The following is a 23,505-nucleotide window of genomic DNA, read 5'->3' as shown; positions in this document are numbered from 1 at the left end:
TGGGAACGTCCTTTCGAGAACACCCTTAGAGGCTTGCGGAGGGCACTGAGGCCGCCACAGAGGCCCTAAGCATGAACAGGAGATCCCGTTAGAGAGCGGGATGGAACACCAGTACTGAAGCCAGTGGGCAGTAATAAACTGGGTTCAATGCCCTCCCTAACTTAATTGTTTAGTTCCTAGTAGAGTGGGGTTCTAGTATGGATGTCCTGACCACCTCGGTGGAAAGGGCAACCTAATTATGGGTGGGACCCCCTCAGGGGCCAGACCCATAGTCTCCATAACTCTGGTCGGGGATGAAATAATATACCATCAGCCTGAGACAGAAGATCTCTCCTAATAGGAATTTTCCATGGAGGACTCTCCAAGAGACTAATAAGGTCCGAAAACCAAATTTGGGCCGGCCAGTACGGAGCTACAAGGAGTAGTCTCACTCCGTACCTCCTGACCCTTTCTAGAACCCCAGGGAGCAGAGCGATCGGGGGAAAAGCATACAGATGTGACCTCAGCCACATCTGTACCGTGGCATCCAAGCCCAAAGGAGCTGGATGTGAGAGAGAGTACCAGAGCGGGCAATGAGAGTTCTCATGAGAAGCGAACAGGTCAACCTCCGCCCGGCCAAACTCTCTCCATATAAGCTCAACCACTTCAGGGTGGAGCCACCATTCCCCGGGCCTCGGCCCCTGCCTCGACAGGATGTCTGCTCCCATATTTTCAACCCCAGGAATATAAATAGATCTGACAGAGAGAAATTTGTCCTGGGACCAAAGAAGAATTTGATGCGCCAATCTACAAAGAGGGCGAGATCTCAAACCTCCTTGGCGGTTGATATAAGAGACCACCGACATATTGTCTGTCCTAACAAGAACATGATGGCCTCTGAGGTCTACAAGGAAGTGCCTCAGGGCAAAAAATACAGCCAACATCTCCAAGCGATTAATATACAATGTGAGATGATGGTCTTTCCAAGTACCTCGGGTGTAACGGCCCTCCATAACCGCACCCCAGCCCGTGAGGGACGCATCCATGGTCAGAGTTTTTCTCTCACATGGTGCTCCCAAAACCGGGCCCTGAGACAGGAACCATGGTTTCTTCCATACGACAAGAGAACGAAGGCATCTGCGCGTAACTCTGATCGTACGAAAAGGGTTTCCCAGAGGAGAAAATCCCTTGTTCCTGAGCCACCACTGCAAGGCCCTCATATGGAGCAGACCAAAGGGTACTACCGTGGAAGCTGCAGCCATAAGACCCAAAACTCTTTGAAAGTGTTTGACAGTGATAGCCTGGCCTAACCTAATACTCTTCATTGTGTTTAAGATAGTATTCATACAAGCAGGAGACAATTGTGCCCGCATTGTGACTAAGTCCCACTCTACTCCCAGGGACGTAGTCCTCTGAAGAGGAGTTAAGGAACCTTTCTTGACATTGAGTCTCAACCCCACGCACCTCAGATGGCGCAAAACAACATCTCGATGTTGAATTGCTAGTTCTTTTTGACTGAGCCAAAATGAGCCAGTCATCTATAAGATACGGACCCCCTGAAGTCTCAATGGAGCAAGGGCCGTGTCCATACATTTAGTGAAGGTGCGAGGGGATAAGGCTAGGCCGACTGGAAGAGTCCAGAACTGATGCGCTTTCCCCCCCAAAAGCGGATCTCGGAAACTTCCTGTGATGGGGTTAGAAGGGAAAGAGGAGTTAAGGAGCTTGTGGATCTATCAAGACAGACCAGTCCTCGGAGCTGGTCTGACTGACAGTCGGTAACTTGAATCTGAACCCCCTCGGAGGTTGATCCAGTACCCTGAGATCCAAAATAAGGCCTAACTCCCCCCCCTCATAGGAACTATGAAGTGCCAGCTGTAGAACCCGGGCTCCCGTAACCAAGGAAGAGCCCACTTTGAGGTTTCCTGTGTTAAGAGGGACTAGACTTCCTGTTCCAAAAACCGACCCTGCTCGGGGCTGGCCGACATGTGAACCACCCTTAGTAGATAATATTTGTATATTAGCTCCACCATAAGCAGGACCCCCTAGGCTATATTTTGAAGACCCCTCGGGGTGTCTAAATATGCCATTATGGGGACCAGTCCCTCGAGACTGGCCTCGGCTATAAATTTCCAAATGGCTTTGGTGACCTGAAGCAGCTAACTGGCAGGAACTAACCGAAATATGCTCTCTACAGACCTCCTGAGAGGCGGCGAACTCGACAGTGCCGCAACGTCTTCGGGCAGATACTGCGATTTGTGTTCGCTGGAAGCCGATGTGTCCCGAAGCGCCATCGGCGGCGGGAAGCAAACATCGATTTCCTAAGGGCTGCATAAGGGGGCGAGACTCCTGTACTCGCTCTCCTGGGGGAACGCCCATAAGGGTCTGCGTGTTACGACAAGACCTCTTAGTTGAAGCCCTCTTAGCCCGAGAGACAGTCCTCAGACCTGTCTTCGGTATGGAGAGCTTCGTGCGAGAATGTTTCTTCTGGCCCCAAGCCTTATACGGGGGGGCACGAGAGGAAACTTTCTCAAAATATGAGGAGCTGGCGGCTGTCCCGTGAGGCTGCCCCCTGGCAGCAACCCCATGAGACCTGGACTGACAACTGGGGATAGCTGATTGTCGCTCTGCCTCCTGAAGCCTCTCGACAACGGTTCTTGCCGCGTCGCCAAAGAGGCCAGAAGGTGAAAGGGGAGCATCGAGAAGGAAAGCCCTGTCTTTCTTCCCGCTCCACAAGCGAATAAGCCATAAATGTCTCTCTGAGACGACTAGTGCTGCCATAGACCGGCCAATAGCACGGGCCGTCTCTTTAATACTACGGAGAGATAAGTCAGATACTCTACGATATTCAGTAATATAGAGTGAGACCTCCCAGTTATCATCCACCTGCTTGAGGAGGTCAGCCAGGTATGCCTGTAATAACCCCATCGTGTGTGGGCATGCACCAGCTCGACCACCGCCATATATGCTTTCCCTAACAAATTCGATGTACGAGATTTGGAGGGAAGTGTCTGAGCTATCAGGGGTGACGCAATGTCGGGGAGAAAATATTTCGCAAAATATTCCTCAACCCGAGCCATCACCTAATAACCATTTTCATTAGATTCCCTAATGGATGAGTAAATATATACATGGGGGAAAATAATTGAGATGAAAATGGATTTTTCCACGATCTTGATACCTCAGTATGGAGATCAGTGAAAAAGGGAAGGCTCTGACACGAAGATTGTGACTGGGTCTGCAGGAAGCGCTCATTCATTTTATTTTTCTTAGTCGCTTCCTGCTTATTATATGGCCATTTAACATTTAATTTAACCACTGCCCTGATTACAACCTCCAGCAACTCCTCACTAACGGGAATATGGGGTGGCGAATCCCCCTATCCACGTGATTCAGTGTTAATAGATAATATCTAACTCCTCGGAGCCAGATAAATCAAACGCTGTGTCTTTAACACGGTCGGAAGAAGCCGCAGCGCGGGCTTCCGAACCGTGCGCGAGACCAGTGGAGCTGGTTAATAAACACTGAGAAAGGGTCGCAACCGTCTCAGTATCATATGCCAGCCCCACGTGTGAATCACATGCATACAAGCGCCGCGCTGCCTCAACAGACGCGGGACCTGATGCACTGGAAACGCGAGCCTGATCTAATTGATCGAACAAGCTCAAACGGGAGCGGAGCTTTTTCATTGAAAACAGTTTGCACAGACAGCGCCCTCGAGCACCGCCCGTGCATGCTCCACTCCCAGACAAACTACACAAAGCGTGTGTGTGTCATCCTCGCTTAAATAACGTGGGCAAGGGGACGCACACTGCCTGAATAGCTTATCTTTTTTCGCCATAAATAATACTCCTTTTCACGGGACAAACAACACCAAATAGAACAGACAAGATGACATAGAGCGCTTGCTGAAGACCAGAAGCTAACATTTCCTGGTTCCTGTGACCCTTTTGTAGCTTCCGGATCACCGTCACATGCGACGTCACGGGTGACGTTGCACCAATCAAGATTGGAATAGTTCCATAGTTGACTTCAGACGCTTCATGCCGAAGGCATTCCCCAAAGTATCGAGTATCGATGCAGCGGGAGTTCCCTTTACGAAAGGGAACCTGTTTCGTTTGTATCTGGTAATTCACTGGAATATTTTGTGTGATCTACAGGAGGAAACAAACTCATCAGTCATGGACATTATGGATAAAACGTTTATGAATCAACATAAGACATAAGATCATATGAATGTTGCTGTTTTCTCTAGCCTGGTAATACCAAACTCTGCTACTTCGCTTTGCTTCGTAGACAGAGTCTGGAAAGGCATAATAGAGAAGTGTTTTCTCTCTCGCGGGAGGGTGCTTGTCTGAAGTTTAAAATCATTGGTTACCCGTAAGCCAATCACATAACGTTTGGTTATGGCGTGTGTTATGCGCATGCTCAGCCGCATCTAACTTCCACTGTAAACACATGTACGATGCGAAAACAAAACCATCGAGCGAAATACCGGAGTGAACATGGCTGTGAACGACTTTAGCAGATTATGTGAAGTAAATCTACGCATCCACGGTACAATCAGCGTCTACGTCACGGCTCTCAGCCCGCCCTCTGTTCGTTGATTGGCCGGCTGTTTTCAGGCCGGAGGAAAACGGAAAGCTATGACGCTGTCTCAGACTGAGTACAGAAGCGAAATGAAATTGAGCGGAAGTATGAAGTCTGACGTAGTCAGGCTATGTTTTCTCACCTCCTTCAAATATACAATGACACGATCATCTTTAGAATCGACCCGTTCCACAGGTTTTCTGTACGTCCCGGAAGAAGTTTTAAGCTGTGGGGAAAAAAGTGCAGATTAATTTCTAAAAAGAGAAACTCTAGAAATGTGTACACATTTTGTGATGAATCACTCAAACGCACCATTGATGTATCAGCTGTGAATCCAGATAAGAGTTTAATATCCACAATGACCATGTTAGTCCTTTCCTGTAGACCATCATATCTGGAAAACAGCAAATGACAAGATTCTTAAATGCCTCATATAAATGTACAAATAAGAGAGAACAAAAGCCAGTATAATTACCAAGACACATGCAGAGTTTTAATCACTCAAATCACTCATAATGTGTCAAAAAATAGAAATGTATCTCAAGTCAGTGTGTAGTGTTTTAACTACTGAGATACACCGTTTCAGTTTATATTGCTTTTGTGTTTATTAAGATGTTAAAAAATATTCAGAAAATATTTATTTGTTAGTTAATCTTAAGTCATAATCATGTTCTAGTCTTTTGACTTAAAGTCCCCCTGTGGTGAAAATCAAGCTTTTAATGTTGTTAATATGTGTATGTGGCAGAGCCGATCCTGACCTCCCTGGGGCCCTAAGCAAAATTCTGTTAAGGGGCCCTCCTACCTGACCCATTAGCCATTTGCCATTGTCACACAGTCACACCTGACACCCCAGTGCTCCCACTACAATCTTCCCTCCGTTAACTAGTAATTCCTTTTAATGAACTAGGAATTCCTGATATCAGAAATAGACATTGTTACTAGAAAAAGTACATTCTTAATATCAAGAATTCACATTTTAAATTGTACAAATTTAATTATTGATATCAAAAATGCATCCTGTGAATGAATAAAAGCTAAAATGACTTGCCATAGCTGTGTTTTAAATAATGAAAGCAATACTTGATACTTGATGGTTATTATTTACTGAGGGATGTGCATCCATATTGACCAGTATGTCCAGCCAATCAACATTTTAAATGCAATATAGCTTATAAATCAATAGTCAATATCAATGCTTTCCATCTTGTTTTATTGCTGAGTTGTAACTAAACTGACTTGGAGACTACAATCATTGTCTTGTTTTAAAAGTATGTGCACCTATAATAAGGAGTGCATATACAGTATAATGAACGCATGTGTTAAAGGGATACTTCAGGATTTAGCATTAAGCTTTGTATCAGTAGAAAACCTGTAGTATTTTCGAATTACCATGCTTTCCCCCCTCATATCCCCCTGAGATGAGAGATTTATGTATTTTTTGTCTGGAAAAAATCCTCCGATGACGCAAAAATCGTCATTTTGCGTCATCTGAGGATTTTTTGGCCAGAGGCTAAAGACTACAGCCAGTAGAAGGAGCTGTCCCGCACGTGTTCAACCCGCCCATAGAGGGTGGGATCTCACTCACAGAATATACAAGCAGTGTCAGCCATCTTTATTTGGAAGCTAAGCTATCAAGTTCTTATTCTGTGGAGAAAGCTGAGTAGTAGGTTACCATACATCCTCTTTTTCCCGGACATGTCCGGCCGTCGAGATCGTCCAAAATGTCCGTTTTTGCTTTCTACAGTCGCCATTCATTGTTTACATGCACACCTTTTGTTTCAATCTAACTGAATTCATTCCGACTGGTGAATCTGAATGTAGTGTTTACATGAACGCTAAACAAGTGATCGGTTGATGTGCGTTTTACCATTGCTAAGAAAATACCCGCTCCTCCGTGAGAGATACGAGACCAGTGCGTCTCACAGGCGCTCATCAGTAATCACGCCACCGGCCTCGCGCCATTCTCCCGCGCCACTCAGTCTCGTCCAGCTCGCCACAGTAAACATAAAGAATGGCGACTGTAGAACGCAAAAGCCGAATCCCAGACATTTTGTGCGATCTCAAAAACCCGGGCAGACTCGTCACGGAGACTCACTTGTAGCTTAGCTTTGTTGTTTACAACTGCTCTGTAACCAGTAGGCGTGGCTTGGGGGTGGCCTCGTAGAGCAGCGAAGCAAGTGCATTCTGGGAGTTGTTGTCTTTCATCCACATGAGCCAAAAATACATTTTCTGTTTTTTCTCATTCTAGAAGGCTCCAAATTAAAAAATAATTTCACATTTCTACTACATAAATGACCCAATTTAAATACACATTTATCTTTCCAGAGGTGAAGTATCCCTTTAACATGCAATGGTTTGCAATGGTGTATGCAACGGTGTTTGACGCGCTTTGACACGAGGGGGAGGAGGGGCCTTGAGTAATTTGCGGGGCCCTACGCAACTTGCGTATTGTGCGTATAGGGCTGATCGGCTCTGGTATGTGGTGTTTTTAATATGCTTTAAGACAAACCATGTGTAAATTCACAAGTCAACACCATTTCTGAGTATTTTCTCCTTAAAACTGCAGTGAACCAAAGACTGTCTCAAAAACACGGTTTGAAATCGCTGGTGTTTCTGACGTCACAAACTACCTTGTAACCAATCAGATCAACGTGTGATCGTCAACCAGTGGATCTCTGAGCTACTGTGAGTGAGTGGAGGCGGGGCTCATTTACATATTCATAGAACCGTGTATACTCAATGAGGCAAGGGTGTAGAGTTACATTCAAGCCGTTTTAAGGCATGAAGAATTTAAAGATGAGTTGTATTATTACAATTATTGACAATTATTGACTACAGGGGGACTTTAAATACAAATTCTCTTACTTGACAGTGAAGTTCAAAATGAAATTTTGTCCAAATGTTTTGCAATCTCCCTCAATCTTAGCATCAATGCTCAATGTTTTAGCTTCAGTTGGAGTGGGAATGTTGTAGAACTGAGCCATCTGAGAGAGTCAACACAAAGAAAAACACATTCATAAATCATCTCACAGCAGAATAACCACCCTGACAGCAACATAAAGTCAACTCAGATCCGGCCCACATCTGATACGCGATGAATCCAAATGTACCAGATGTGGCCCGGATCTGGGCCGACACTATGTTGCTGGTCTGGGCATAAAATGCCAAGAGAGAAAGTGAGTGTGAGTAAATGAAGCTGAACACACTACAGACCTGCACAGACACACAGGTTGAGCCCTTCACTTCAATGTTGTATGTGGCTGGAAGTTTCTGCAGCTGCTTCTCCTGGTACAGTAACTTGTTGTCCTGATTGACATTAAAGTGGAGAGTGTCTCCTGCTGACCGTACCGTCACTGTGCTGGAGCCGTCAGAGCTGAACACTTTGGTGGCGTACAAAGACAGAGCCTGAAGAGCCACCACTGTGTCCTGGGAAATAAATGTGTTCAGTAATGCCACTTTTACTCATTCACACCAGCAATAATGAGTTTGGTTGGAGAGGTTTGAGTAACCTGTGTGGAGGAGAATCCTCCATAAGCATTCTGCTGTTTGACAAGCCAGCTAACAATCCTGTTAGCATAGCCCAGATCAGCTGTAGTGACTGAATCTGCAGTGAGAACAGCAAGCAGCACATATGAGCTGATCTCCACTGCCAGAGCATCAGACTCATCAGCAGAGCCAGACTGAGACCAGTGGAGAGAAGAGCCTTAAGGACAAAAGACACACGCGTGACTCAAGGAGCATGATTAAAACAAAAAGGTAACACTTTAGAAAACTGTTCCATCATTAATGAATAACTACACAAGAACAAATGAGTAACACACTATTAACATTCTAGTTACTATTATTATTATATCTGTGGAATACTTGATTCTGATTGGTCAATAGCACATCCAGTGGTGTGTTATTGCTTGATAACAACCACTGAAAACACAGGCTCAATGGGCTTTCTTCATGGAAGTTTTGCTTTTGGTGAGCTAATAAAATATTAAAACTCAGTCGAATCAATATTTTGTGTACGGTTATTTAATTATGCCAAATTATTGATTTGAGATGATTATAATTAATTAAAATTAATTATTTATGTGGTGAAATGCTGTATAATAAGTGGTATGACTGTATACCGTATCTTTTAAATGTCTGTCTAGTTTGAACTTGTTGCGCTAGCAATAGCTCTCACCGCGGAACCTTTGCGTTTAAAGAGATAAAATTTTGAATCAGATCAATATTTCATGTCGAATTATTTACTTATGTGGCAAGTAGTCGTGTAATAAGTGGCATAATGCACATCCAGCTGGTTGTTATCTCAGAATAAACCCCTTCTGGCTCTACTACTACTACTTTTTTATAACTCACACAGAACAACAAAGAACTACTGTATACAGGTTCATAATTAATGTTAATAATCCATAATGTATAATATAAGATAATGGTAATTCCCTAGTAATGACTCAAGTGTTACTATATCCTTCTAAAGGAACTACTAATAATCTGGATCAGTATTCTAAACTGAAGATCATGGGAACACACTAGTAATGACTGGAATGTAGTTACAAGAATGTTAATAGTGTGTAACTCATTTGTTAATTCGTAGTTATTCATTAATGATGGAACAGTTTTCTAAAGTGTTACTAAAAACAATAGTACGGTCATAAAAGACAACAGAAAGTCATCAGAAACAAACCTCTTACCATCTGAAATAGCAACATCTTCCAGTTTCTTGAAAAGCTGCTGTCGAGTGTCCGTGTCTCTAGCCAGACTGAAAGTGTAGGCGAGCAGGGCAGTGGTGTAAGTGTTTTTGACATCCTCAATGACGGACCTCAAGCATGACAAACCTTTACTGACGACAGGATCCTGTGACAAAAAACACAGAGGAATAGACGCTGTGAGTGTCATTTTTCTGAGTTTTTACCATGTTTCCTACAGATGAACTTACTGTGACTGGAGTATCCAGTTCAAGCAATGATGCAGTAATGTAGGCAGTCATGGTCACATCATCATTCACCCCACCCTAGAATTTATTAGAAATAAAGGATAAATAAATTAACACACTCAAACCACTGAAGGAAAGTTTATCTAGACAAACTGTGATGTTGGCTTGAGAAAGTCTGAATAAAGACGATAGATAGAGAGATAGATAGAAGATGACAGACCTTCATTCTGTTGTTGAACAGTGTTCCCTGTTGGATAAAACAGCCGTCTGAATCCCGTCTGCTTATTAACCAATTCTTTGCACTCTGAATAATGTTTGGATCAATAAATATGTATTTCTGTGCTTTGCCAAAGGACCTCAGCACAAAGGCAGTCAACCTGATGGTGTAGAAGATATAATTAAATGATATAGATAAATAATAATTTTAAATGTGTTTACTGGGTTTATTTTTGTAGATTACCTTGATATTATTTCTGTTTAACAATAGTAATAGTGAAAATATATTTACCATGTATTCCCATCACCATAACCAAATGTGCTGTATGATCCATCCAAATGCTTGTAGTTCATTTGTCTCTGGTATCCTGTTTAGTGTGATAATGGTTAACACTTCAACAGTTTGTTTGAGTGTTGAATAATGTATAATTTGGTATCAAACCGTCTCAGTATTTTCTTGACATGATTTTGTCTCTCACCGCTCTGCAGGAAGCCTGTGGCTCTCTCTCGGATGGCCGAGGTGAGCTGCTCCGTGTTCTCCAGATACTCCAGAATGTAAATATTGGGAGAAAGAACAGCCATGTTTTGCTCTCCACAGCCGTACGGCATCCGTAATAATCCATGAAGGTTCCTCAGTGCACGACCCAATATGTCGCCTGTAAACCATACACAAATGACACTCTTTATAAGTCTAAAGCCAATCTCCTCATTTCTGCTCATGTTTGGAAATGTTACCAATGACTGAAAAAGAGGATCTGGCTGATCCCTCTATCACATCTTTAGGAAGAGTCAGAGCCACTTCCTCTGAGAGACTGTCACCTATGAACGAGACAGACAGAAACACATCAGTGATCAGCAAAGTAACGCTATAAACATTTTAATACCACCTGTGAAGTCCCAATAATAATAATATAATCACAAACAGGAATTATTGTGATTCAAGCACTTTGGAAAAAAGGGAGAAAATAGCCACAATTTCAAAATTTGGCACAGCTGAACAACTAAACTACAGTTGTCATGAAAGGCTGACAAATTTCAGCTTTCTCAATTAAAATGTCCGATACATATGAGTATATTTTGGCTCCCTCTATTGGTCCTCAAATTTGGTGTGTCCTCAAAATGTCCTCTATGCAATGTGTACTTATTTTCATGAAGTTGGAGTTTGTGTTTAGAAGACAAAGAGGGTTGCAGCATTATCAGCGCTTGTACACCAAAACATCTGAAATATCTGCAGACTAACCCTTTGGACACAGTAACCAGCTGTGAGTCTCTGTCTTTTCAGTTCCTTCCGCCTGCAGCAGAAATCAATCACATCAACACATCATACATAAGCAGCATTAAGATCATGAGTAGTAGTATATATGCTATGGCATGTGTCAAAATGATTGATGGCTTCCGGTTGTCATTGCCCTTCCGGTTGACCTTCCGGCTTGTATTGTTATGGATTGACCTATTGACCCTCCCTATCCGTCGATCATGTGGTTTTGACAGTTAGTTTTGACCTACTGACCCTGCCTATCCGTCGATCATGAGTTTTTGACAGGTTGGTCTTCCGGTGTCTTTCCGGCATATGTTGTTATGGTTTGCCCTATTGTCCTTGCTAGTCTTTGATCATGTGGTTCTGACAGAAAGTTTGCCCTATTTGTGTGTGTGTGTGTGTGTGTGCGCGCGTACGTGTGTCTGTGACAGGTTCCGGTAAATTAGCGTGCCGTCATCTTTCTGAATTTATTTCAAAACATAATCGTAAAAGTTTAAATATGATCTTTTAAAATTAAAAGACTGTTTAAATCAAATCTTTAAAGTTTGAATACATTCATATCTTCTATTTATCTTCTAAGAAGACTTATGTATTATTTTTACTAAACAGCGTCTGTTCAAAAACGTTAGATTGTTGAAAAACTGTGCTTGGGCATCTTAGATCTTTTGTCCATACAACATGTTGTCAAAGTTTTGTTGTTGTGTTGTTTTTAAGAAATCCGAGGACTCCACATTGCTCTTATTTAGACTAAGTTGTATCATTTGGAAAATCACTGACACGGCATAAGTAAAGTTGGTCTTGAGCGAATATTTAATTTTACTCGTCTTAATTCAAAGTATAAGTATAAGATCGTATAAGATCATTTTTACTTGCATCTCCCGAACTATCCTTAATCAGTGTGGAAACACACAGGGTGAAACCCTTTTCTGAGAATATCGGTTATCTACTCAAAATATATGTAGAAGTGTAAATCGGTGTTTAAAATCTGTCTGGTGGCCGCATGAATAGACTTTGGGGAGAGCTGATGATACTATCTATAGCAGGAAGCATGCCCTTTGACCTCCTCGATTGTGGAGGCTTTTTTTTTTTTTTTTTTTTTTTTTTTTTTAAAGACGCAACTACAAGTTAGTTCTCCCAAAAGAATTTCTCCCATCTAGTGGTTCTCCCATCTACTCGCTTTTTCAAATGCGTGTTGCAACTGCGGTAGCCGTAATGTGTCAAGAAGCTATGACAACATGGCTTCCAATAGCGCTTCATTGAGTTTAACGATACTTGTTCTACTGTTATTGTCATGATCAAGGATGATGGAAGCAAGATGCAAGAAACTCAGATTTTAATGTAATTGAAGCACAAAAATAATCTTCAAACATACAAACAAACAGTCCAGCACACACAGCAACTGGCAACGCAGGGACTAGATGGTCAGTGCAGAAGAAGTGATGAAATGTCCGGTTGAAGAAGTGATCCAGGTGATTTCGTGAGCGGTGAAACAATGAACAGGCAGGAACACGAAACAGGAACACCAACACGTAACGCGGGATCTCAGACACGGACATCAAACAACGATCTGACAATGAGAGGAGATAAGGAGTGAGTATATATATGGATCGCGAATGAGTTGCAGCTGTGTGATGGTGATGAGATGATGTGAATCAGCTGGAGCGCTGATAACTGAGCGCGAGTGGAAACGCCCACTCGCGCACACCCACACACATGTAAACAACAGTGACACGAGACAAGAAGGACACAGTGAATTTACCAACCGTGACAGTACCCCTCCTCCTAGGAACGCCTCCTGGCGTCCCCAGACTCCCTTACCTGTCGATTGTAATCATCAATAAGGGAGTGATCCAGAATGTCTCGGGCAGGTACCCAACTTCTCTCCTCCGGACCGTAACCTTCCCAGTCCACCAAGTACTGGAATCCGCGTCCCCTCCGTCTCGAGTCCAGAATACGGTTTACCGAATATGACGGTTCACCATCTACGAGACGCGGCGGTGGAGGAACCGGGGCTGGCGGATTAATACGGGAATAAAACACTGGCTTGATTTTGGAAACATGAAACACGGGATGAACTCTCCTGTACGCTGGAGGAAGGTTAAGGCGGACTGCCACCGGACTAACAATCTTGGTGACAGTGAACGGGCCAATAAATTTGGGAGCAAGTTTATTCGAGACGGACCGGAGAGGAATGTTCTTTGTTGAAAGCCACACTTTGGAACCGACGACGTATACGGGAGGTCTAGACCGGTGGCGATCGGCCTTGACCTTGGTGCGCGCCCCCACTTGGAGTAGAGTCTCACGGGCTCTAGTCCATGTGCGGTGACACCTCTGGACAAAAGCGTGAGCGGAGGGAACCGCGACTTCGGATTCCAGACTAGGAAAAATTGGTGGCTGGTAACCTACACTACACTCAAACGGAGACAGGCCCGTAGATGACACTGGTAATGTATTGTGGGCGTACTCCACCATAGACAATTGTTGACTCCATGAAGTAGGATTCTTAGAGACCAGACATCGTAATGTTCTCTCTAAATCTTGGTTGGCTCTCTCAGTCTGACCATTGCTCTGGGGATGGAACCCGGAGGACAGACTGACCGTCGCCCCCAATAATCTACAGAATTCTTGCCAAAATTTGGACACAAACTGGGGTCCCCTGTCGGAAACCACGTCTGTCGGGAGGCCATGTAAGCGAAAGACGTGGTCAACGACAGCCACCGCTGTCTCCTTGGCTGAGGGTAATTTGGGCAAGGGAATGAAATGAGCCGCCTTCGAGAACCGGTCCACCACGGTCAAAACTACCGTGTTACCCTGGGAGGGTGGGAGGGCGGTAATAAAATCTAGCGAAATGTGGGACCAGGGTCTCGAAGGGACTGGCAGCGTTTGAAGGAGCCCATCAGGGGGTCGATTGGAAGTCTTACCAGTGGCGCAAGCTGAACAAGCCAATACAAAATCGTGAACATCATGAGCCATAAGTGGCCACCAGAATCGTTGTTTAACCAAAAACTTGGTACGACTAACCCCTGGATGACAAGCCACATTGGAACAATGCCCCCACTGAATAACGTCGGACCTTACTGACTCCGGTACAAAAAGGCGGTTTGGTGGGCAACCGGCCGGAGGCGTTACCCCTTGTAAGGCTCTCTTGACCTTCGATTCGACCTCCCATACGAGTGTTGAGACAAATAGACTCTCAGGTAAAATGCACTCGGGAGTAGACGGGCGTTCGGAACGGTCAAAAATACGCGATAAAGAGTCGGGTTTGACATTTTTGGAACCCGGACGGTACGAGAGAACAAAATCAAAACGTCCGAAAAAAAGTGCCCACCGAGCCTGCCTGGAGTTCAGTCTTTTAGCAGTCTTAATGTATTCCAGATTCTTGTGGTCGGTCCAGACGATAAAAGGTACCCCTGACCCTTCTAACCAGTGACGCCATTCCTCCAACGCAAGTTTGACTGCCAACAATTCTCTATTACCAATGTCGTAATTGCGTTCTGCAGGGGACAAACGATGAGACAAAAACGCGCATGGGTGCATTCTGTCATCTGTGGGAGAACGCTGGGATATCACTGCACCTACCCCCACCTCTGACGCATCGACCTCCACCACGAACTGACGTGAAGGATCAGGGGTAATAAGAATGGGAGCCGAAACAAAGCGACTCTTCAGTTTGGTGAACGCAGCTTCAGCTGCGTCTGACCACCTGAACGTCGTCCTGGGGGAGGTCAAGGCGGTCAGAGGCGAGGCTAGTTGGCTGAAGTTGCGAATAAAACGCCTGTAGAAATTGGCGAACCCCAGAAACCGCTGTAGGGCCTTACGGGAATCTGGACTTGGCCATTCTACCACAGCCTTAATCTTCTCAGGATCCATGCGAATTCCCTCAGCCGACACAATGTGACCTAGAAAAGAAACAGACTGTGCATGAAAATCGCATTTCTCCGCCTTGACAAAAAGCCCATTCTCTAGCAACCTTTGAAGCACTCATCGGACGTGCTGCACATGTTCCTGGAGAGATGTAGAAAAAATCAATATGTCATCCAGGTAGACATATATGAACTGATCGACCATATCTCGCAGCACGTCATTGACGAGCGCCTGGAAGACTGCAGGACTATTGGACAAGCCGAATGGCATAACCAAATATTCAAAGTGCCTTCTGGGGGTGTTAAAAGCTGTCTTCCATTCATCCCCCTGCCTGATACGGACCAAATGATAAGCATTGCGTAAATCCAATTTTGTGAAGATAGACGCTCCCTGCAACCTCTCGAAGGCTGAAGACATCAACGGCAAAGGATAAGTATTCTTTACCGTGATGCTATTCAGCCCTCGGTAATCAATGCAAGGTCGCAGGGACCCGTCCTTCTTCCCCACAAAAAAGAACCCCGCCCCCGCTGGAGAAGAGGAAGGACGAATGAACCCCGTTGCTAGAGAATCAGAAATGTATTTCTCCATGGCCCCCCTCTCCGGAACGGAGAGCGAGTATAACTTGCCCTTCGGCGGAGTCTTACCTGGCATTAAATCTATTGCACAGTCATAGGGACGGTGCGGAGGCAGAGACGCAGCCCGAGACTTACTGAACACTTCCTTCAGGTCCAGGTACTCCGTGGGCACGTTAGATAAATTCACAGCCTCCTCCTGAAACACAGAAACAGAAACAGACGAACAGGCAGACACAAGACAAGACTCATGACACTTAGTGCTCCACTCCAAAACTGTTTGCTGGAGCCAATCGATTCTGGGGTTGTGTTTGATGAGCCAAGGGTGTCCTAAAACGATGGGAGCCAGGGGGGAGTCCAGGATGTAAAATGATAATGTTTCAGTGTGATTGCCAGAAGTGATGAGCGTGACTGGTCCGGTGTCGTGTGAAATGTGAGGTAGATCTTGACCATTGAGTGCATGGACCTCAATCTTGTGGGTGAGTAGTTGGAGTGGAATCTGTAACTTGAGTGCTAGTGAGTGGTCCATGAAGTTACCTTCGGCTCCCGAGTCCACCAGTGCTTGACAGTCGTGCTCGTGAATAGACCATCGTAGTCTAACCGGGAGGAGAGTCGATGTAGATGAGGTCTTTTTGGCAGAGATCGCACCCGACAGTAGCCTCATACTTACTGTCGGGCTTGCCCTTTTACCGGGCAGTGAGAGGCAAAATGTCCCGCGGCTCCACAATACAAACAAAGTCCCTGGGATCTCCGCCTTTCCTTCTCCTCCCGGGAAAGCCGAGCTCGCCCCACCTGCATGGGCTCGGGATCGTAGATGTGACCGACCGCATCCCCGCCGCTGGACCGCTGGCTCTCTGTTAACCCCGGATGGCGATTGGGTGGAATGCGTCGCTCCATCCGGGATAGACGTGCATCCACTCTAAGAGCCAGCTCCACGAGTCCGTTGAAATCCGCCGGGAGGTCCAGGGCGTAGATCTCACGTTGAATGCGGTCGGCCAACCCATGCAGGAACATGTCCCACTGCGCCTCGTCGTTCCATTGGCACTCTACCGTCAGTGTTCTAAATTCAATGGAGTATTCAGATCCCGATCGTTCGCCTTGCTTTAATTCGGCCAGAACGCGGGCCGCTTCTCGTCCGGTGTTGGCCCGATCAAATACTCTCCGCATTTCGGCGGAGAGTGCCTGGAACGACTCGCAGCATGGATCAGAGTTCTCCCACACCGCCGTCCCCCATAGCGCTGCCCTCCCAGTCAGCAGGGTGAGAACAAATGCCACTCGTGCAGCCTCCGTGGCAAAAGTGCGGGATTGTAGAGCAAAGTGCATAGAACAACGGGTCAGAAATGCCCTACAAAAGTTAGGCTCACCTCCATAAGCCTCCGGAACCGGCAGACGGGGTTCTGACTGGGAGGCGCGATCTGGTGGTGTGGGAGGAGCGGCTGGTGTGGGGGGCGCAGCGGGACCTGCGTTACCAGTGCCTGAACTGCCCTCGCCGTATCATTGAGGTTTTTCTCTTGTTGGTCCATCCGTTGAATGCTGCTTCCCACAAATTCCTCCATGGATGCTGGAGCTCTTGCTGCTTCCATGGAACGGTCAGATCGTTCTGTCATGATCAAGGATGATGGAAGCAAGATGCAAGAAACTCAGATTTTAATGTAATTGAAGCACAAAAATAATCTTCAAACATACAAACAAACAGTCCAGCACACACAGCAACTGGCAACGCAGGGACTAGATGGTCAGTGCAGAAGAAGTGATGAAATGTCCGGTTGAAGAAGTGATCCAGGTGATTTCGTGAGCGGTGAAACAATGAACAGGCAGGAACACGAAACAGGAACACCAACACGTAACGCGGGATCTCAGACACGGACATCAAACAACGATCTGACAATGAGAGGAGATAAGGAGTGAGTATATATATGGATCGCGAATGAGTTGCAGCTGTGTGATGGTGATGAGATGATGTGAATCAGCTGGAGCGCTGATAACTGAGCGCGAGTGGAAACGCCCACTCGCGCACACCCACACACATGTAAACAACAGTGACACGAGACAAGAAGGACACAGTGAATTTACCAACCGTGACAGTTATGGCAGCTATATAATGATTTACACAACCAAGCAATGAAAAAAGCTTGTAATTTAGACCATACCTTTGACTTACCTGTCAAGAAGAAATCAGGCAACTTCCCTTTCAAAGTCTTTCTCCTTCATTAGCTCTTTCCACATGGGGAAAAGCTATTCCGATATTTATTTACATACCGATAAATTAAATTTTAGCTTTTAGGCGATGAGGATTCCTTCTCCCGTGGCTCGGCATAAGTATGATCCTGCATTATAATGTACTGTGCAGTGCAGCCTTTCAAATGTGCCGGGGCAGCATCATTGCCTCCCATATGGTATAGCGGTTAGGATTCCTGGTTTTCATCCAGGCTGCCCCGGGTTCGACTCCCGGTATGGGAAGACAATTTTTTTTTACATTGTCAACAAAATTCAAGTTATTCAATAATCCAGTTATCCATAGTCTCTGAGGCCTACACGAACTGCAGAAACAAGTAGAAGATACGTAAAAACTCATAAATGCTGTTTCAGTACTGAATCATTTTCACAAATACAATTATATAGAATTCAGAAAATTTCACTATGGAATATTTACTTTATCTATCATAATTTCAATTTAGTACATCATCATTTAAACTTTTCATCTCATAATTATGACGCATAGTCATAATTGTAATTTCAACTTTTTACTTAATTATTATTATTACTTTTTTCTTAAAAAAAATTAATTATTATTTAATTCAGAATTACAATTTTTGTCAATTACGCCTTTTTAATGTAATACTTAAAGGCCATCTTTCAATTTAATTTTATAACTTAATTTATACAGAATCTTGTATGAAAATGTCAATTCAAAAAGACATACATAAGAATACATATGTTTTATAAGACCCACGGGCAGAAATTAAGAAAAAAGTGTACCTATTCTAAGCTAGGCTTCAAAAAAACGCCCTTTTCCAGAGAACGCGTCATATGACGTAAGGACAGGCAAACAAAGGCGGGGGCGCTGCCCTGGACCCTGGTTCTCAGTGTGGGTTTACGTAGTCTGAGAGGTGGTAATAGAAAAGAGAGCTTGTCGTTATCGTTATTATATAGTACGTTTGAGTTGTCACAATGGTGAATTCTTGTGTTTGTTTTGGATGCAACAACTCCAACTTGTCTGGCCATCGGGTCCACCGATTTCCAAACAAGAAACACAAAGATTTCCGTGCTTGGATACGTTTCGTCCAGGCAAAGAGAAGCCATTTCGCTGCCTCCTCGGTGACAAGACACACGGTGGTATGCGAAAAACACTTCACACCGGACAACTACAACCAAGGAGATCTTATGGAATTTCGCATGGGATTTCGACGAAGAGAGTGGGTTAGGCTGGCAAATGGAGCTGTCCCATCGGTGCATGCAAGTCCACCAGCAAAATCTGGCGGGAGTGAAGAGTCCGTTAGCACTAGCAGAGAATCTGCGCGCCGAAAACGGGAGCTTTGCACAGTAAGTCTTATAATACTTTATACAAATTGTTGCATCGAAATGTAGCTCTGCATGTAATTTCTGCAAATGTATTTTTCTTGATGTTATAATGGATTAGTCTTGGCATGACTTAGTTTGAGAAGTTAACGTTAGCACCATGAAGGCACGAAAGCCCGCCTAGCTGTTAACGTTAGCTTACTCCTGTTACACCCCGTGAGGCTGCACATGAGCCTCCTGACACTTATTTTATTGAACTAATAAGACAGGCTTCCAGACTGCGACCATTTTCTGAGAATGTGGGAGTCAAAATTTTATGTGGTCGCATTTGTGCGAGTGCATGCAGGTTCATGTAACGTTAGCCTACTACTCGGTTAAATTCACGCATAAATTTTCCTGCATTGAACTTGGTTTAGCGCCCGCCAAAGTGAATTTTTGTCCCGCCAAAGCTTTATTTGATCGGTGAGTAATAGATGAACTGCTGCGCTTGGCTTGTGACAGTGTGCATGTTTCGAGCAGAGAGAGAGAGAGCCCCTGTCACGCGCGCGCACTCTGTAAACAAGACTTCACCGTCTCCAAAACGAAAAACAAAACAAAAGAGAGAGAGTGCGCGCGCGCGCGCGACCGGGGCTCTCTCTCTGTGAAGCTGGTATCAACAGGGCACATGCGAGGGAATGCAGCTCGGGACAACTTTGAAAAGATTTTGAAAAGATTAGCAGTCTTTTAAATAATGCATGAATGGGGTATTTTCATGAAAGGACTACATTTTTTTAAAGTTTAAAGTTGTGATTTTGTTTTCAGATTTTGGGAGAGAGTGCTGCCAGCAAAGATGGGGCGGGTGCAACTGCCACTTCAGATCCTGAAGATGATGTAGATGGAGACATCTCTACAACGGACCCTGAGCCAGTAGTGGTCCATCGTGGATCACAGTGCAACATAAGATGTTTACATCGTTCATTAGGTAGTTAGCTTATATCTAGCATTCACCATACATGCCATATACAATCACAAATAAGGATTACATGTCAAAATTTTTCATGATCTCCATGGTTACTATTTTGTAATTTACACTTTTCAGACAGTAAACATTAAAAATTATGAACTTCATAATGTTAGAAAAATATATTTTGTACTGGGATGCATTAGATTAGTGCATGTGTTGTTGCCAATGAATGTACAATGGTGAACAATTATTAAGATGAATCTCTTTCATCTAAGCTGTTCAGGTAAAGCCTCAGATGGTGGATGTGGGGACTCAAACCGAAAGGTTTGAGCATCGCAGATCAACTCCACTGGCCAGTCCTGAACAAAGTGATGATGAATGGTCATTTTCTGATATCATCAACCATTCTGGTGATATGTCATGGAGTCCCGGGGAGGAGATGTTGAGCGAGTCCTCTGAGGAGGAACCAGAAGAGCTGGAATCTCTCAGTGACCCAAAGTAAAAACCTTTTTATTAATGGAAAATGTCTGATTGTGTATCAAAAAATGTCATAGTCAGAATTAATGTGTTTTTTCCTTTTCTTGTTTTCAGTGCTGTTGACAAGTTCATTGTTTGCCAGAGGCAGTTGCTGTCTTTGTTCACGGTTTGTCCTGCATGCTGTGGGGAAACCCAGGGACACATAATGCACCCGGAAGGAACCTTCATAAAAGTCAAGCAGGTAATGTCTTATTTGTCAACTGTCTGTGAGGAGCTGAATTATAGTCTGTGAATGTACAGTATGTATATTCATTATTTGTGTCTTAACTATACAGGTATTTCACTGCCTCATCTTAAAGCTGCTTGAGTCTTGAATCTTCTCTCATCTTTCAGGCCTGCGGAACTTGTGGTTATGAGCGTTACTGGCAAAACCAAGAGAAGGTGCATCGAAACATGCCTGCCTGCAACCTTTTACTCAGCGGTGCCATCCACTTCTCAGGTTGCATGGCTACTCAGACAATCAGGATGCTGAAGCTGTTTGGACTGCAGTGCATAAGTCCCGGCACTTTTTTCCGCCATCAGCGCTATTACACTATCCCTACCATCGTGCAGGCCTGGAGGAATGAGCAGAAGGGGATCATCAGGGAGTTGAAGGAGACTGGGGGTGGATTGATCCTGTCTGGTGACTGCAGGTAGAATGGTCAAGCTCACGTCACTGATGTAGAACAGGTCAGTGTGTTTTTGCATTAACCTCTAAATGTAACTGTTTTTGACGTTCTTAGATCAGATTCTCCTGGACACTGTGCCAAATATGGTAGCTACTCCTTGATTGAGGATCGAATTAACAAAGTTTTGGATGTTCAACTTGTCCAAGTAAGTTGATGTCACATAAAAATCTTGCGTCTGATTTAGTTACTGATATTACTGTTACTGTTAATAATCCGTTGGTTTTACAGAGCTCAGAAGTCCCAAGCAGCTCTTGGTGTGAGCTAGAGGGTCTAAAGCGGAGTATGCAGTTCCTGATGGACCAAGACATGCAAGTGTCTGCTCTGATAACAGACAGAAATCGGCAGGTAATGATGCTAGGAGAGATCTAAAGCTGAAGCATATTGACATGCACAGTATCACTCAAAATAAGTTCTAAATTCTATAAAATCAATTTGTGTCTTATTTGTTTTAGGTGGCCAAGTGGGTACGTGAGAAAATGTGTTCAGAAGGAACAAGGCATTTCTTTGATGTCTGGCATATTGGGAAAAGTATGTATTGTGATGTTGGTAGTTCTATATAATAGACTTGTTTTTTGTAGTTAAATTCACTTTCCTAATAATTAGTTTGCTCTGCTCTGTTTGTCTGCTCTGGAACAGGCGTACAGAAAGCACTGGATGCTGCTGCAAAAGAGAGGGACTGTGAGGATCTGAAGCTGTGGAGGCCAGCCATTATCAACCATCTGTACTGGACCGCAGCTTCCACTCCTACAGGAGATCCAGATGAGATGCAGGCAAAATGGCAGAGTATGATAAATCATGTACAGGACATACATGAACACAGCACTCCTGCATTTACCAGCTGCGCACATCCACCGTTGGAAGGAGAGGCAAGAAACAAGGAGTGGCTGGAACCAGGTACAACATAGTAGCCTATGTTAAAAGATGTCAAATGTTTAGTTTGTCAAGTTTAGTTTGGTTTTATCAATACGTAACCCCATGTGTACTAATAATTACTTGTGTTATGAAATGCGACAGACTATATGACATAATATGTTTTATTTAGGATCACCAGCAGCCACTAAACTGGAGAGTGTAGCTGCCAGGAAAGCACTGGTAAAGGATATTCGACAATTGTCACCTCAGCATCAGACATTCTCCCTGGAGGCCTACCATTCCCTCATTCTGCACTTTGCGCCCAAACACACTGGCTTTTCTTTTCTTGGGATGTACAGCAGGTAGTGTTATCACTCAAAAGTATCAATACTAATAAAATTAGGCATTTATTTTCAGTTTCAGGATATTGCAATACTTTTGTAGCAGGATGATGACAGAATGAATATGGCTAAAAACTAATGCAGTCTTGTATAGCAGACCAAAATGTTATTGATTGATAACTGCATTACATATTATTTGCAACAAAAAAAAAATTGCAAAGATGAGTCATTGTCTTAGACCCATTTGAACTGAAAACATTAATGTCATGTATTTCTGTTGCATTTCACTGCATTGGGTTAGCTTTGGAGACATAATGTTCTATCTACTTATCTCCTACAGACTTCTCTTGGCGGCCCTACATTACAATAGTAATGGCAACAGAGATGTAGCTCGAACCAGTGAGGGTGAGGCACGCTACGCCGTTCGCTACCCACGGTTTCGGAAAGGTGGCTGGGTAGTCCACCCCATCAAGGAGAAACCATCTTACGGTTAGTAGATTCACTTAGTTTTTCAATATCTTTTTTATGTGGGTCAACCATGTTACTAAATGTGTTCTAAACATTTCTCTCCTCAAGGATACGCAACAAATCTTATGGTCTCTCTGGTAGAGGAATACTCAAAGTCACCACAGGCCCTACAAGAAAGCAGTGCTGTCTTGTCCTCTGCTGCCCCGCCCCCCCTCACCACTTCCCTCCAGAAGGTTGCCAAGGATGAGGCAGTCAGCCTCCATCTCGCACAACACTCACGCTTTAACATCTAATAAAAGATCAATTTTACCAGTTGAGTTTGTTTCACTATGGATTTATTAATCATCTTCCAAGCGGGGCCACTGGAAACCTTTGTATGTTTGTCCCTCCTCTGCAAACTGCCTCCTTATTGCTGACACAACACACGAAGGTATGGCTTTCCTAATGTCCCTGCCTAGTATTCCGTACGCCCAGCGGACAACCTGCCTGTATGCTGTGTATCGGAACTGCCTGTGGTGGAGATTGGGACATAATTACATTTTGATCATACCATGGTTTCATAATAAACAATTCCAATGGTAAATATTGCATGTCCTGTTGGCTGATATTCTACTGTACTACACAACACCAAAATTGTTTTTATAGTAAGTATATGGAAACCACTGAGTTTAAAAACCTGCTTAACAGGATTTACTATTTTGGTGTAGAAAAGCTGGTTCTTTAAATTGCAGTGTGAAATAATTTTTGCTCAAAACATACTCTGGTCTGCTG

General features: G+C 44.2%; 2 protein-coding genes across 2 annotated transcripts in view; one reads left to right on the top strand and one right to left on the bottom strand.

Moving 5' to 3' along the window:
* The window catches only part of LOC307167641 (alpha-2-macroglobulin-like), a 50,193-nt gene that overhangs the window by 1,335 nt on the left and 25,353 nt on the right, over window positions 1-23,505 (bottom strand). The window contains exons 21-33 of the mRNA XM_079886901.1: window positions 10,953-11,004; window positions 10,448-10,531; window positions 10,192-10,368; window positions 10,005-10,080; window positions 9,717-9,873; window positions 9,500-9,574; window positions 9,255-9,417; window positions 8,076-8,269; window positions 7,780-7,992; window positions 7,432-7,550; window positions 4,879-4,960; window positions 4,709-4,792; window positions 4,076-4,130 (exon numbers count right to left, since the gene is read on the bottom strand). Of these exons, the coding sequence (XP_079743027.1) occupies window positions 4,076-4,130; window positions 4,709-4,792; window positions 4,879-4,960; window positions 7,432-7,550; window positions 7,780-7,992; window positions 8,076-8,269; window positions 9,255-9,417; window positions 9,500-9,574; window positions 9,717-9,873; window positions 10,005-10,080; window positions 10,192-10,368; window positions 10,448-10,531; window positions 10,953-11,004 (1,531 nt within the window). The remainder of the gene's footprint in view (window positions 1-4,075; window positions 4,131-4,708; window positions 4,793-4,878; window positions 4,961-7,431; window positions 7,551-7,779; window positions 7,993-8,075; window positions 8,270-9,254; window positions 9,418-9,499; window positions 9,575-9,716; window positions 9,874-10,004; window positions 10,081-10,191; window positions 10,369-10,447; window positions 10,532-10,952; window positions 11,005-23,505) is intronic.
* On the top strand, window positions 19,542-23,348 carry LOC307167571 (uncharacterized protein). The gene is made up of 11 exons (XM_079886778.1): window positions 19,542-19,886; window positions 20,144-20,366; window positions 20,460-20,586; window positions 20,739-21,037; window positions 21,128-21,218; window positions 21,302-21,418; window positions 21,526-21,601; window positions 21,710-21,967; window positions 22,116-22,287; window positions 22,607-22,755; window positions 22,843-23,348. The coding sequence occupies exons 2-11, from the start codon at window positions 20,164-20,166 to the stop codon at window positions 23,025-23,027; spliced, it is 1,677 nt and encodes a 558-aa protein (XP_079742904.1). The 5' UTR covers window positions 19,542-19,886; window positions 20,144-20,163; the 3' UTR covers window positions 23,028-23,348.

Source organism: Squalius cephalus, assembly GCF_949319135.1.
Source record: "Squalius cephalus genome assembly, chromosome: 11".
NCBI classification, from domain to species: Eukaryota; Metazoa; Chordata; class Actinopteri; order Cypriniformes; family Leuciscidae; genus Squalius; species Squalius cephalus.
This window is presented reverse-complemented; position numbering and strand designations above follow the sequence as displayed.